The 14,113-nt window shown below is 35.4% G+C and overlaps 1 protein-coding gene across 3 annotated transcripts in view; it reads left to right on the plus strand.

Annotated features, from left to right (window-relative positions):
- Nucleotides 1–14,113, plus strand: part of VPS36 (vacuolar protein sorting 36 homolog) — a 46,882-nt gene that overhangs the window by 12,100 nt on the left and 20,669 nt on the right. For 2 of the 3 annotated variants that reach the window (XM_081131017.1, XM_081131018.1), the window contains exons 2-6: nucleotides 2,867–2,935; nucleotides 4,381–4,451; nucleotides 9,718–9,832; nucleotides 11,095–11,184; nucleotides 11,915–12,001. In XM_081131017.1, coding sequence (XP_080987143.1) covers nucleotides 2,867–2,935; nucleotides 4,381–4,451; nucleotides 9,718–9,832; nucleotides 11,095–11,184; nucleotides 11,915–12,001 — 432 coding nt within the window. The remainder of the gene's footprint in view (nucleotides 1–2,866; nucleotides 2,936–4,380; nucleotides 4,452–9,717; nucleotides 9,833–11,094; nucleotides 11,185–11,914; nucleotides 12,002–14,113) is intronic. The other variant, XM_081131019.1, reaches the window with a different exon arrangement.

Consider the following 14,113-nt stretch of genomic DNA (forward strand, 5'->3'; position numbering starts at 1 on the left):
TGCCATTTTAATTCTTTATGCCTATGTTTTTCTCTCTCTCTATTTCTACTTCTTATTACAGCAATCCCTTTATCATTTCCTGCAATGCTGGTTTGGTGGTGATAAACTCCTTTAGCCTTTTTTTTGTCTGGGAAACTCTTTATTTCATCATCTAATTTGAATGATAGTCTTGCTGGATAGAGTAGTCTTGGTTTCAGATCTTTGTTGTGCATGATCTTGAATACTTCACGCCATTCCCTTCTGGCCTGTAGAGTTTCGGATGAGAAATCAGCTCACAGCCTTATGGGAGCTCCTTTGTAGGTAACAAATCTGTTACCTACAAATCTGTTGCTTTTCTCTTGCTGCCTTTAAGATGCTCTCTTCGTCTTGAATTTTTGGCACTTTAATTATGATGTGTCTGTGCGTGGGCTTCTTTGTTTCTTTTTTTCCTTGGGACTCTCTGTGCCTCCTGAACTTGTATGATTTTTTTTCCTTGACCAGGTTAGGGAAGTTTTCTGCCATTACTTCTTCAAAAAAATTCTCTTACCCTTGCTTATTCTCATCCCTTTCTGATACTCCTATGATGCCAATATTGTTAGCTTTCATGTTGTCCCGTAGCTCCCTTAGAGTGTCATCCTGTTTTTTAATTGTTTTTCTTTTTGGTTCTCTGATTCAGTGATTTTTTTTCTACCCCGTCTTCTAATTCACTCATCCGATCCTCAGCTTCCTCTAATCTGCTGTTTATTTCTTCCAATGTATTCTTTATTTCTGCTATGTCATTCTTAATTTCTTTCATAGTTTCCGTATCTTTTCTCATCATCCTTGCATTCAGTATTCTGAACTCTATCTGATAAATTGCTTATCTCCATTTCACTTATCTCTTTTTCTGGAGAAGTCTCTTGTTCTTTCACTTCGGGCTTGTTTTTTTGTCTCCCCACTTGGCTGCCTATTTGGGTTTGTTTCTACCTATTAGATCTGCTAGGTTTGCAGTCTTTTTTGGATGGTCTTTGATGCAGGCCAATGTCAGACGCTGCTTGTGACTGGCCTTGAGTACCCGTTTGAAGTTTTCCTCACTCCACATCTTGTGGTTCTCTCTGCTGGGGCTCAGTGTGTTCGGACAGGACCAAGATGCATACCAAAGTCTGCTTTTCCAAGGCCTGGGTCCAGAAGGAGATCAGGCAAAGGCTCAAAACACTCTGTTTTTCATTTTTAAAATACAAATTTGGAATACACTGTGCATACAAGGTTCTGATTCTTGCTTTTTTCACTTAATGTAGAGAATTTAACAGATTTCATCAATTTTAATTGCACATTCCACCCCCACACATTTTAATAACTTTAGAATCAGTATGCATGTTACAATCAATGGCATCTTAAATTTTTTCAAATACAGTAAGTACATAAACAGCCTTCTCATTCTTTTTTTTGCATATATCTTTATTGGTTTCAGAGAGAGGAAGGGAGAGGGGGAGAGAGAGCTAGAAATTTCAATGATGAGAGAGAGTCATTGATTGACTGTCTACTGCTCGCCCCCTGCTGGGGTTTGAACCTGCAACCTGGGCATGTACCCTGACTGGGAATTGAACCGTGATCTCCTGGATCATAGGTTGATGCTCAACCACTGAGCCATGCTGGCTGGGCTTCTTATTCTTATTCATGACTGAGTAGTTGTTCATTATGTGGATGTATATTTCCCTGTTGATGGACATTTAAATTGCTTCCTATCTAACTACTGAGCCACAGTGGCCAAGGTACACATTTATTTATGTGTTTATGTCTATTTCTGGATTTTCTTAGTACTTAAAATTATTACTATTTTTAAAAATACATTTTATTGATTTTCAGAGAGAGGAAAGGAGAGGGATAGAGAGAGAGAAACATCGATGAGGGAGAAAAACATCAGGGAATGACTGCCTCCTGCACACCCCCTACTGGGGATTGAGCTCAAACCTGGGTATGTGCCCTGAATGGAAGTCTAAAGGTTACCTCTTATTTCATGGGTTGACGTTCAGCCACTGAGCCATGCCAGCTGGGCTAAATATTATTTTTTAAAAATTATACAAGTGTTATACATGAATTCAATCTCATGGAAAAATTTTAATTAATAGTGAAGTTTTAAAGAAGGGCCCTTTGTTTCTCCCTGCTCCTTCACACTTCTTCTGACATAATCACTAACAGATCACTGAGTATTCCATGTAGACCTTTTTCTACTATTTATTTGTATATGCCTGTAGTTTGAGGGATGTGGAGATTATATCTGGCTATATCTATCATCTATCACCTATCTATCTTTGTTTCATCATCTGTCATGTGTAATATGCTGTTAGTTGCTTTTCCCTCCAACTGACTCTATGTCTTAGAGTCTCATGGCCGTCCATGACACTCTGCCTATTTTTTTTTTTAATCTTTTTTTTTTTTTTTAATATGTCTTTATTGATTTCAGAGAGAGGAAAGGAGAGGGGGAGAGAGATAGAAACATCAACGATGAGAGAGTCATTGATCAAGCCTGCAACCAGGCATGTGCCCTGACCCAGAATCGAACCCCGATCGCCTGGATCCTACGTCAATGCTCAACTGCTGAGCCACGCCCAGCCGGGCTATTTTTCTTTTTAACCTCTGTATGGAGTCCATAGTATGAATATACCATACTTGGTTTAACCACTCTCCTATTGTTGCACATCTAGGTTGTTTGCAGTATTTTCCTAATTTTAGCAAGGCTGTATATATAGCTTACGAAGTGTGTATCTTTGCTTCTCTTTAATTTGTGATAAGCTTAATTCTAAAATATTTAATTGTGATTAACTTACTATTGTGTAATTTACGAGGAAGAAACATTGGACCATATTGAGTGATATGTTATTAATATTTTGTGATCTTGTCTTCCTAGATAAAATTTGATGCTGGGACCCTCCTTCTTAGTACACATCGACTAATTTGGAGAGATCAGAAAAATCATGTAAGATACAGTTTTTTTACATCTGTCCTAGGTTTTAAATCACTGACGTTTTCTTTCTTTTTTTCCCTTTCTGGCAAAATTATAAATAGATGCAGCAGATTTTCATTTTCAGAATGTCATCAGAGTGTGTGTGTCCCATATGATCTCTCTGAATGGAGAAAAGATAGAAGGGTTACAGTATTGTTCCTTCTTCAGCTCCAGAAAAAGTCTGTAGTTACTGAATAGAGAGTCATAATGACTCCTGATTTTTAAACACCAGTCAGATCCTACTCCATACCTGAGTGTTCCATGTGTAACAGGAATAATTCTCCCATCAGTTGTCAGGGGTCCTTAAAAAAAACCTCATTCATCCTCAAAAGAACCCATCCTTTTGATTGCTGTTGAGAATCAGGAGAATAGGTCTGCTGGCAAGTGCATGCTTTTACCTAGATATTGAGAACAGCCTCTAAGTCACTCAGTAAGAGGAGAAACCCCCGTTTTTTTTTTCATTTCTAGGGGGAGAGAATAGTTATGTGTACAGAGCTGATATCTTTATTCTAAAGAACTTGAAAGTGTGTGTATGAATAAATTTCAGTGTTGCCAATAACATAAATAACCTTTCTAATTATTTTTAGAACTGCTGCCCCCCCATGAAATTTTAATTTCACAGATAAACTGTATGCTGTACTAAGGCTCTTTGAAAGATCATTAACCATTGCAAAATATAAGGCAGTTTCTCCTCCCCAAGAACCAATTTTTGTCCCCTTAGTGGTGATATTTCTGTTGTCAATAATGCATGCCTTAGAACTGTTAATGTTTCCTAACTCTTTTAAAAGAAATATACACTCAGGAAAGAAATCTTCTTTGGAGGGATAGATGTCTTTAAACCATGTATATAAGTTAATCTTAGTATAATTTTTTGTTTATCTTATAAAGAGGCTAATTTAGATATCCTTAAACCAGCCACTGAATGCCAGTCATTTTCAATAATTCAATTAAATTTACTAATAGAGGAAAGCTACATTATTACTTTCTATTAAAAATTGTGAGTGGGTCTGTGAAGTATAGAAATTATAAAGAAGAAAAATGAGTAACACTCTTTAAAGTTGTTTTGATTTATCTGTTCTACGTTTTGTTTCCCATATAAAAATATAGTATATGTAAAATGTTGCATATGACTACTACTTTAAAAAGATTTACCTACTGTAAAAACAAAGGTAATTATATATGCTTTTAAACGTCTTATGTTCTTCCACATAGTAAAATGTCACCACAGTATTGTTTTCATTCAGTTTTTCCTTAAGTTTATTTATCCTTAAGTTTATTTAAGGAATAAAGTAACATTATTATTTTTTATTGTTTTTATTATTAAGTACCTTAAAGGTTTTTTGCATTCTATTAAGTGCTATAAAACAAGGATTTCTGACTGGTTTCATGAGTCATGTTTTCTGTTGATTTCCTCCTAGGAATGCTGCATGGCCATTCCTCTTTCCCAAATTGTGTTCATTGAAGAACAGGCAGCTGGAATTGGGAAAAGGTCAGGTCTATATATTACAGTCTTTATTCACAAAATACATTTACATTCAAGCTATTATAATTAATTTAGTTGATTTATTACTGTCTCATGACTGCATATGGGTACATGAATCTAATGATTGTGTTTGGGGGCTTTATAAATAACAGTCCTTGGTCAGGAGTTCCCCTAAGAAGGTATTGTCCTACCTTAAAATCACTGATAAATGGAAGCATTCTTAAAGCATGAATCAAGTACTGAGGTTTGCTCTAATATATAATAAATAAATTGATCCAGTTGTCATTGTATATATTTCTACAGACATTTGCTTTTAAACATCTGTGTATCTTATCAGTTAGTACTTAAAATCAGAAATGAGAAAAGGAACTGACTTTGCTCCTATTTCTAGATGATTATTTCTCACTTTGAATTTTTGAGATACTAGTGTTAGAGTATCATAATAGTTATTGTCCAAATTGGGACATTTTTAAGTAATGGGAGCGCTGTTTATAATTGGACCAGGGCAAGCAGAAAATGGGGCTATCCCAGGCAAACCAGGAGATATGGTTGCCCCGGTTTAAAACCACAGGTTAAAATGTTTCTGTTTATTCAAGTATATCAAAAATTCTGGCTTTATATTTTAAGTGCATGTAATTGAGGTCAACTTATGAATAAATATTGCTGATAAGGAATTTTTTTTCCGCATGGGCCCATTTTTAGCTTTAGCATAGTTAGATACTTTAATAGATGTTAAATAAATGTTGAACTGCACTGGAAATGCATTACATGCCCTAACTATAATTTTGTAGCTAACCTAAAAGATTGCTTATTTGACATAAAAGAAACTAACCAATGTTTTGAAAAGTGTAATAAACTATATATTTTTAGAGTAAGCAACTTCTCTGATTTATATTTTGCCCCTTGCCACTTTTTCCATCTTATATGTTCTTTTTAAAAAATTTATTTTATTTTTTATTGAGGTATAATTGACATACAACATTACATTAGTTTCAGGTATACAACATTTGATATCTATATATATTGGTTTTCTTATTAAATTCTACAAAGTAAAACTTTAAGGGTGTTCTAGATCATTTGAATTTTCCTCTGCTGTGTTCCAAGGAAACATAAACAATAGCAAATATATTCAAAATAGTTACATTCATATTAAGGCCTTATTTTTAAACACCTCCAGTGAGGAGGAGTTTAATAATTTGCCAGGTTAACTTTTCTCAGATATTCTCTTTAGTCCTTAGCTCCTCCAGCCCCAAACATTTACCATATCTCATTGATTCAAAGATGTATGCATGTTTTCACCTTTTAATGTCTCTGAACCCCAAGATACATCTCTGATTTGATGGATTTTATTTATTTATTTAAAATATATCTTTATTGATTCCAGAGAGAGGAAGGGAGAAGGAGAGAGAGAGAGAGAGAAACATTAGTGAAGAGAGAGTCATTACTGATTGGCTGCTTCCTGCATGCCCCCTACTGGGGATCGAGCCCACAACCCGGGCATGTGCCCTGACCAGGAATCGAACCGCTATCTCCTGGATCTGAGGTTCATGCTCAACCGCTGAGCCACACCGCCCGGGCTGGATTTTATTTTTTATTTGTTTATTTTTTAAATCCTCAGCTGGGTATTTTTTCCATTGTTTTTCAGAGAGAGTGGAAGGAGGGGAGGGAGGGAGAGAGAGAGAGAAAGAGAGACACGGAGGAACATCGATGTGAGAGAGGCACATCAATTGATTGCCAATTGATTGCCTCCCACATGAGCCCTGACCGGGGCTTGGGATTGCAACTGAAGTATGTGCCCTTGAAGAGAATTGAACCTGAGACCCTTCAGTCTGAGGGCCAGTACTCTAACCATTGAGCTAAACCAGCTAGGGTTGATTTGGTGGATTTTAAACTTGATGAAATAAAAAAAAAAAATAATGAGATAAACTTGAAATGTGCTATTGAATGGCTCATGAAATGAATATGTGAAAAAATTGGTATGGATCTTTTATGCTGATTTTGGGATTTTTAAACTTCACGTTGTATCACGGTATTTTAGCTTTTCACTAGATTTCCTTTGATTAAAATCTGATAGCAGGGCTCAGATTTTTTAGTTTTAAAGACTATATAATACTTTTGTTTAATTACCCTATCCTAATTGTCATAGTTTATTTGCTCTAGCTGACAGTTCACTTCAAACAGTCCTGTGATTCTGCTTGCAGTTTATTTGCTCACCACACTTAAAGATGTTCACCACAAAGAAATAGATGAAGAGTCCTTATAAAGTATGGATGGACCTGGAGAATATTATGCTAAGTGAAATAAGCCAGGCAGCAAAAGACAAATATCACATGATCTTGCTTATATGTCGAATCTAAAGAACTTAATAAATTGATGAACAGAATAGATTCAATTACATGGAAGCATAAATGAGACTGATGAATGTCAGAGGGATGGAGGAGGGCGGGTGGGTGGAGGGGGAGAGAGTAACCAAGGAATTTATATGCATATATACACAACCCAAGGACATGGACAATAGTGGGGAGAGGGACTGGGGAGGGGGAAGGAACGGGGTGGAACGGGTCATTGGGGAGAAAAAGGGACATCTGTAATATTTTAAACAATAATAAAATTTTTAAAAAACCCCCCAAAAAACCCAAACAAACAAGAAAAACAAATTGGTCTCAGTTCACTAAACAAAACATTTGTTACATTGAGGAGGCCTGACACGTCGTATTTCAATTTTACAGTGATATTTAGGTAACCACATGGGCCTAAACAAAGTAAAATTGAGTAATAGGTGAATCTGTAGTGTGGCCATAAAGAAAAAGCTTTAAGCTAGATATCCAAGATATGTTGGCTAAGTTTTTTGGTTTTGCTAATCTTTGCAGAAGATTGATTATTGAACAGGTTGGGGAGGAAAAAGAGGAAGAAAGACATATAACTGAATAAATATAGTGGTATTTCTAATAGCATAGAAGATAATGGTAGTCATAAAGATTAGTGTAATTTGTGTTTCTAGAGCAGCAATGTTTTGAGAATTGCTTTTGCTATTGGATATCTTTCTAGGTCATGCTGTTGATCAAGTGGCATTTTCCAAATATGACAGTAAAGAATGTTAGTTTTGGATGGTGTTTTAATAAAACATTTGTTGGCCAGTTTTACACAGATAAGTTTTTTTTAATATATTTAAGTCATTTTTATTTTTCAATTACAGCTGACATACAATATTATAGTAGTTTCAGGTGTACACCCCAGTGATTAGACATTATATAACTTACTAAGTGATCATCCCAATAAATCTAGTACCCACCTGGCACTATTCATAGTTATTAGAATATTATTCACTATATTCCCTGTGCTGCACTTTACATCCCCATGACTATTCTGTAACAACCAGTTTGTACTTGTTAATCCCTTCTTTTTCACACATCCCCCAACCTCCCTTCCATCTAGCAATGGTCAAAATGTTCTCTGTATCTATGAGTCTGTTTCTGTTCTGCTGCTTTGTTTATTTTTGTTTTTTAGAATCATTTGTTGATAAGTATTTTATTGCCATTTTATTGTTCATATATTTTATTTACTTTTTCTTCTTCGTAAAGAAGACCCTTTAACATATCATGTCATGCAATACTGGTTTGGTGAACTCCTTTAGCTTTTCCTTGCCAGGGAAACTCTTTATCTGACCTTCAATTCTAAATAATAGCTTTGTAGGGTAGGGTAATCTTGGTTGTAGGTTCTTGCTTTTCATCACCTTGAATATTTCTTGCCACTCCCTTATGGCCTGCGAAGTTTCTGTTGAGAAATCAGCTGACAGTCTTATGGTAGCTCCTTTGGAGGTAACTAACTACTTTTCTCTTGATGCTTTTAAGATTCTCTCTTTGTCTTTAACCTTTTGCATTTTAATTATTATGTGTCTTGTGGTGGGCCTCTTTGGGTTCCTCTTGTTTGGGACTCTTTGTGCTTCCTGGAGTTGTATGTCTATTTCCTTCACCAGGGTAGGGAATTTTTCTATCATATTTTCACATAGGTTTTCAATTTCTTGCTCTCTCTCGTTCTGGTACCCCCATGATGCAAATGTTTGTATGCTTGAAGTTGTCCCAGAGGCTCCTTACACTGTCTTCATTTTTTTGGATTCTTTTTTTCTGTTCTGATTGGGTGTTTTTTGCTTCCTTTTATTCCAAATTACTGTTTTGATTCTCAACATCATCTACTCTACTGTTGAGTTCCTGTAAATTATTCTTCATTTCAGTTACTGTATCCTTCATTTCTGACTGGTTCTTTTTTTATGATTTCCATGTCCTTTTTTATGTTGTTGAAGTTCTCTCTGAGTTCAAATACTCTTCCTCTAAGTTTATTGAGCATCCTTATAACCAGTGTTTTGAACTCTGCATCTAGCAGATTGCTTGTCTCCATTTTGTTTAGTTCTTTTTCTGGAGTATTGTTCTGTTCTTTCATTTGGGACATGTTTCTTTGTGTCTTCATTTTGGTAGCCTCCTTGTGTGTGTTTGTAGAGTTGCTATGTCTCCCGGGCTTGGTAGAGTGTACTGTAGGGTCCAGTGGCATAGCCTCCCTGTTCACCTGAGCTTGGCATTGCAGTTGTGTCCCCCTACCCAGGTAGGCTGTATACACCCTCCTGTTGTAGTTGAGCCTTGATTGCTGTTGGCATATCAGTAGGAGAGATTTACCCACAGGCCAGTCTGTTGAAAGGACTGGCTGTGAGCACAGCCTCTGGGAAGGATTACACAGATTAGTTTTCACATTTTGTTTTCAGATGAGTAAGGTAGTATGTTTTGACAGAAATTATAAGCCCTGTGGTAACCTCTGGGGATGACTCTGTAAATGGAAAACCCTAATCATAAACCAAAACCCTAAACCACCCCAAATTTTGCAAATTTATTTTGAACTTATTTCCTTAAACTCATATTTTATTTAATCTATAGACCTAGTAACTTGAACTTTTTCGTACATAGCTTGCAAGTTTTAAGTAGAGATATTTTTGAAAGGTTCTTTATACTGAATTAATACAAATTTTAAAAGGATTCCTTTCAGGATATTCTTTGTTTCTACATGAATTTTAAAAGTGACCTGAAATATATTAAAAGTTATGAAAATAGAATTAGTGATTTTTATTTTATTTTTAAATACTATTTATTATTTTTTAAAATTTATGTTGAAAGTATTACAGATGTGTCCTTTTTTCCCTATTGACCCCTTCTATCCTGCACCCCCCCCCAGGCCTGAAATAGTGATTTTTAAAAGCCAATTTACATTACATTTGCTTTTTCTTTAGTGCTAAAATAGTGGTTCACCTTCACCCAGCTCCTCCTAACAAAGAGCTTGGTCCATTCCAGAATAGTAAGAACTCCTACATTAAACTGTCCTTCAAAGAACATGGCCAGATTGAGGTAAGTCTTTATATGAATAAAATTGGACCAGAAATGTGTACTTGCATATATTTTTGTTGTTTGTTAATATGATGGAAGGCAGTATTGTTTCCGTATTGTTAATATGATGAAGGCAGTATTGTTTCCGTATTGTTAATATGATGAAGGCATTGTACCAGGTTTCACCACATGTTTACAATAACATTTTTGATATCTTGTATCTTATCAGTAGAGAATGTGAAGTTTAGGTGACAGTGGGAATGGGAAGCAAGAGTGCGTGGTCACAAGGAAAGACTGGAGGCTAAGTCATGCCATTAGGCTACTAGTAAAGTTTTTAGTGGTATATGTAGTGTGGTTAAAGACAGCCTATCTTTATTAACTGGAACAAATCTAATCACTTAAGTGCGTCTTTTTTACATATAAGCACTGGTGCCTTCCCATTTCTCAGCTATTCTGTTCCTGTGCCAATACCATACTATATTAACACCACATTGTCATAATCCCTGTAGTTTCAGAATTAAGAGAATTTCAGTTTCTCCACATTAATAATCTTTTAACATTTCATAAGGATAAGTCCACACCTCGTTTCTATTTTTCATTAGTGTCCTGTCTATTGTTAGCTCTTTGTTCTTACATTTGAGTTTTAGAATATAGTTTATATGTTCTGATTAATAAGTTGCTGTATAAGTATTTTTAGACATTTATAAGTGTGTGTTTATCTCCCCATAGGTGTCATAAATTATTTTTGTTCTTTTTCTACAGCTTCACACCCAGTGCTCTTCATACAATAGGCACTAAGCATATATAAATCACTAACTGAAGTCAGTTTCACTGTAGGTGAAAAATATAGTTCATTTTTTTGTGAGCAGAGGCATGTTTTGGCCCCAATTTCTTACTACGCATTTTATCTAGACAAATTATTCTTTGCTTTCTTCATAGATAATGGTTGTATATTTTTCTTGGCACTGCATCCGTTTCACTATAGGTTGAAAACAATCCACATAGGCAGAATTGTTTAAAGTAAGTCTATGTATTTCATTGTCACTCATCTCTTTGTTGAAAATAGCTCACTTAATATAGAAAGTCAGTTCCTTCTTTTTTGCTTTGTTCTTTCTGAAGTTGATCCAAGAAAAGAACTTCCTTTGATTTTCTTTGATGTCTCTGAGAATGTTAGGCTTGTTGAAATGATTGACTAGACCTTTCAACTAAAGAAATGTTAAGTAATGAATTCTATGAGGATGCCACAACCTGACTCATTTAAAGTGTATCTATGTGTATAACAGTTTTATAGGCGTTTATCAGAGGAAATGACACAGAGAAGATGGGAGAATATGCCAGTTTCCCAGTCATTCCAAACAAATAGAGGATCCCAGGTATTTTTAAAACTGTTTCTTAGTTTAGTGTTTTCAGCTCTGTACTTGCATCTTCATTAAGGAGAAGATATCTGTGATTATAGAACTTTCTAGAAATAAAATAATATTTGATTAAAAATTTATTTTCACAGAACCTAATTTAATGCTCTATAGACAGTAGACACTTAGTAAAAATAAATGACTACTTACCGGAGTAATTCCTGGGATGGTAGAAGTTAGATTCCACTCACTTCATCCTGTTGTTCATAATCAGTGTGGCATCTTAGAGAACAGACAATAAATACCACTGGAGGACATTTTCCAGGCCAGTCTAAATTAACCACCAACTGTGGACAGATGCTCAAATGTGTAAAAGTAGTTTGTGTAATAACTATCAAGTACCAAAATTTTAACTCCAATTTTTTGTACATTTGAGACCCTGTTAAATATCTGATGAGTGCATAATAAGTGGCCAAAGAACAAAAATGGCTAGGAAATTTAATTTATATCTGAAATCAAGAGTAAATATGCCATTTATCATATATTCAGTGCTTCTTTATAATAATTTGAAGATCATCATGTATGGCAAGAAGCTGACAAATGTTTTGAAAGGAAACTAGATGTAATTGTATGCTGTTTTTCTTTGGTTCTTTGTGGGTCCTTTCCCGTCATTGAAAACACAGTGTGGTGGGTTACAAAAGATTGCGTCCTTCCTATTTTTTATGTTTTATTTTCTACTTTTGTTTTTCAGCCAGGAAGAATAAGGGCTGTTGGAATAGTAGGTATCGAAAGGAAACTGGAAGAAAAAAGAAAAGAAACTGACAAAAATATTTCTGAGGTAACTCTTATACAAGTTCCGTTCAGCTGTCTTTTTTAGCCATTTGTGTTTATTCTTTTGGATTCAACTGTGACTAATTCCATTCTGCATATTGGAATATATTTAGTTTGCCTGAAGCTGCACAGTATCTTATTTCATTAACAGGTCCACTTCAGGCTGGCAAAATTTAGCCAAAATGTGTTTTAAAAACTTTTCCCAAAAAGGAATGAAAAAGCAATGCAAATTTGTTTTTGGTGATGTTAGAAAATGTCATGGATTGTGTGTAAATTTTAAAATCTAGATGGAATTTATTAGCGGATATCCCTAATGAATTCATGGTCCTCTATATAATTATTTTGGACATTTGGTTAACTTAATTGAGGGAAAAATGCTATTTGTGGCACTTAACCCTGGTCAGATTCCACATAATTTAATGCTGATGACCACTCAGGGATGAGACGGACACAGTTAGGAATGGATCAAACCAGCCCATCAACTAGGAGAACGACCCTGAGCATGTACATTAGAATGTTTCTGAAACTTTATCATATATGAGGAAATTCAAACGAAGGGAAAAGAACTGTAGTTAAGAAAACGAGTTGTGCATCCATAGGCTTGATCAGATTCATGTTTGATCCCTTTGGTAAGAGTAGAGGTTTGTGTTCGTTCATCAGGAGGCACATCATGTTTTTTTTATGATGCCAACAGCTGTTAATGTTCAGTGCATAAATCTGTTGGTTCATTGGTAGTGGCAAATAGTGATGATCTGTGATATATTTTTCGTTTATTAATTAGAATACTTTTAAAAGAGATGCTTCCCTTCATCTACTATTTGGCCACTCAGTGATACAGTTCATATAGAAAAGGCAGGATAAATGCCCTTCCCCCCCCCTTTATTATCAGGATAATAAATTGGTTCCTTATCCTCCAAAGGTGACTGACTAGGTTTTCTTTTTTTACGTATTACTATGAATTTATAAATTTTAATATATTTGATACATTTCAATCAATTGCAATTATTATTCTATTTAAAACTCAAATTGTCCCATCTTTGGCCAGTGGTAGGCTCTTCAGGTTGGCTCCTGAGTGCTTTTCAGGTGACCTGGTGGACTTTGATAGCTTACTTACAAACCGGTGTGACAAAAGTTCCAGGACCCTCTTGAACGTATCCTGCCCCAGATATGGAATCAACCATATCTAAGAAGCTCTGCTTGTCTTTAGTGGGAAATGGTATTTCAAAACCAGTCTGCCTGTTAAGAATATGCATCTCTATTGGATAGATCTTTATTTTGAGGCCTCTTCAGTGGAAAGATTTTTTTTTTAAATATATTTTTTATTGACTTCAGAGAGAGGAAAGGAGAGGGAGAGAGAAGTAGAGACATCAATGATGAGAGAATCATTGATCAGCTGCCTCCTGCATGCTTCCTACTGGGGATCGAGCCTGCAAACCGGGCATGTGCCCTGACCGGGAATCGAACCCTCACCTCCTGGTTCATAGGTCGATGCTCAACCACTTAGCTATGCTGGCCAGGCTAGATTTTTTTTTTTTAAATAAAAGTGCTTCATGAGGTCATACTGATACTTCCTATTCAAATTCAGGACTACACTAGCAAGTACTTATTAAAACAGTTAAAAAGAATTTTTGTGTGTATGTTCTTCCCATTCTTCCCATGTTTTAAAAATAGGTGTGCTGCATCTACACTGTCTGATCATTCTGCCACTATATACAGTTTCCCCTGTCGCTCTTATTTAGTCTCAGTTTTATAAGAAACTATTTGTGTAATACTATCAGTCCTTATGTTGATCTCTCTCTATTCATTTGGGTTGTCTGAAGTTCATTCTCTAATAGATTTTTTTTAAGAAGTGTTCATGGGAACAATATTCCTTGAGTTCTGGCGCATTTGTATTCCTTATATGTGAAAAAGTCAGTTTTTGGTGGATTTAAAATCCTTGACTCACATCATCTTTCCTTGAGTACTGTATGTTACTTTTAATTTTTTGTCTGGCATGAAGTGTTGCTGTTAAAGAATGATGCTCATCTAATTTTTTCACCCCCTAAAAGTCACTTGTTTTTTTTCCTAGATATCCAAAGGATTTAAAGATATATATATAATTGCCTGGTAATTTTACTGG

The sequence above is a fragment of the Miniopterus schreibersii genome (assembly GCF_964146895.1).
Source record: "Miniopterus schreibersii genome assembly, chromosome: 2".
In the NCBI taxonomy this organism is placed as follows: Eukaryota; Metazoa; Chordata; class Mammalia; order Chiroptera; family Miniopteridae; genus Miniopterus; species Miniopterus schreibersii.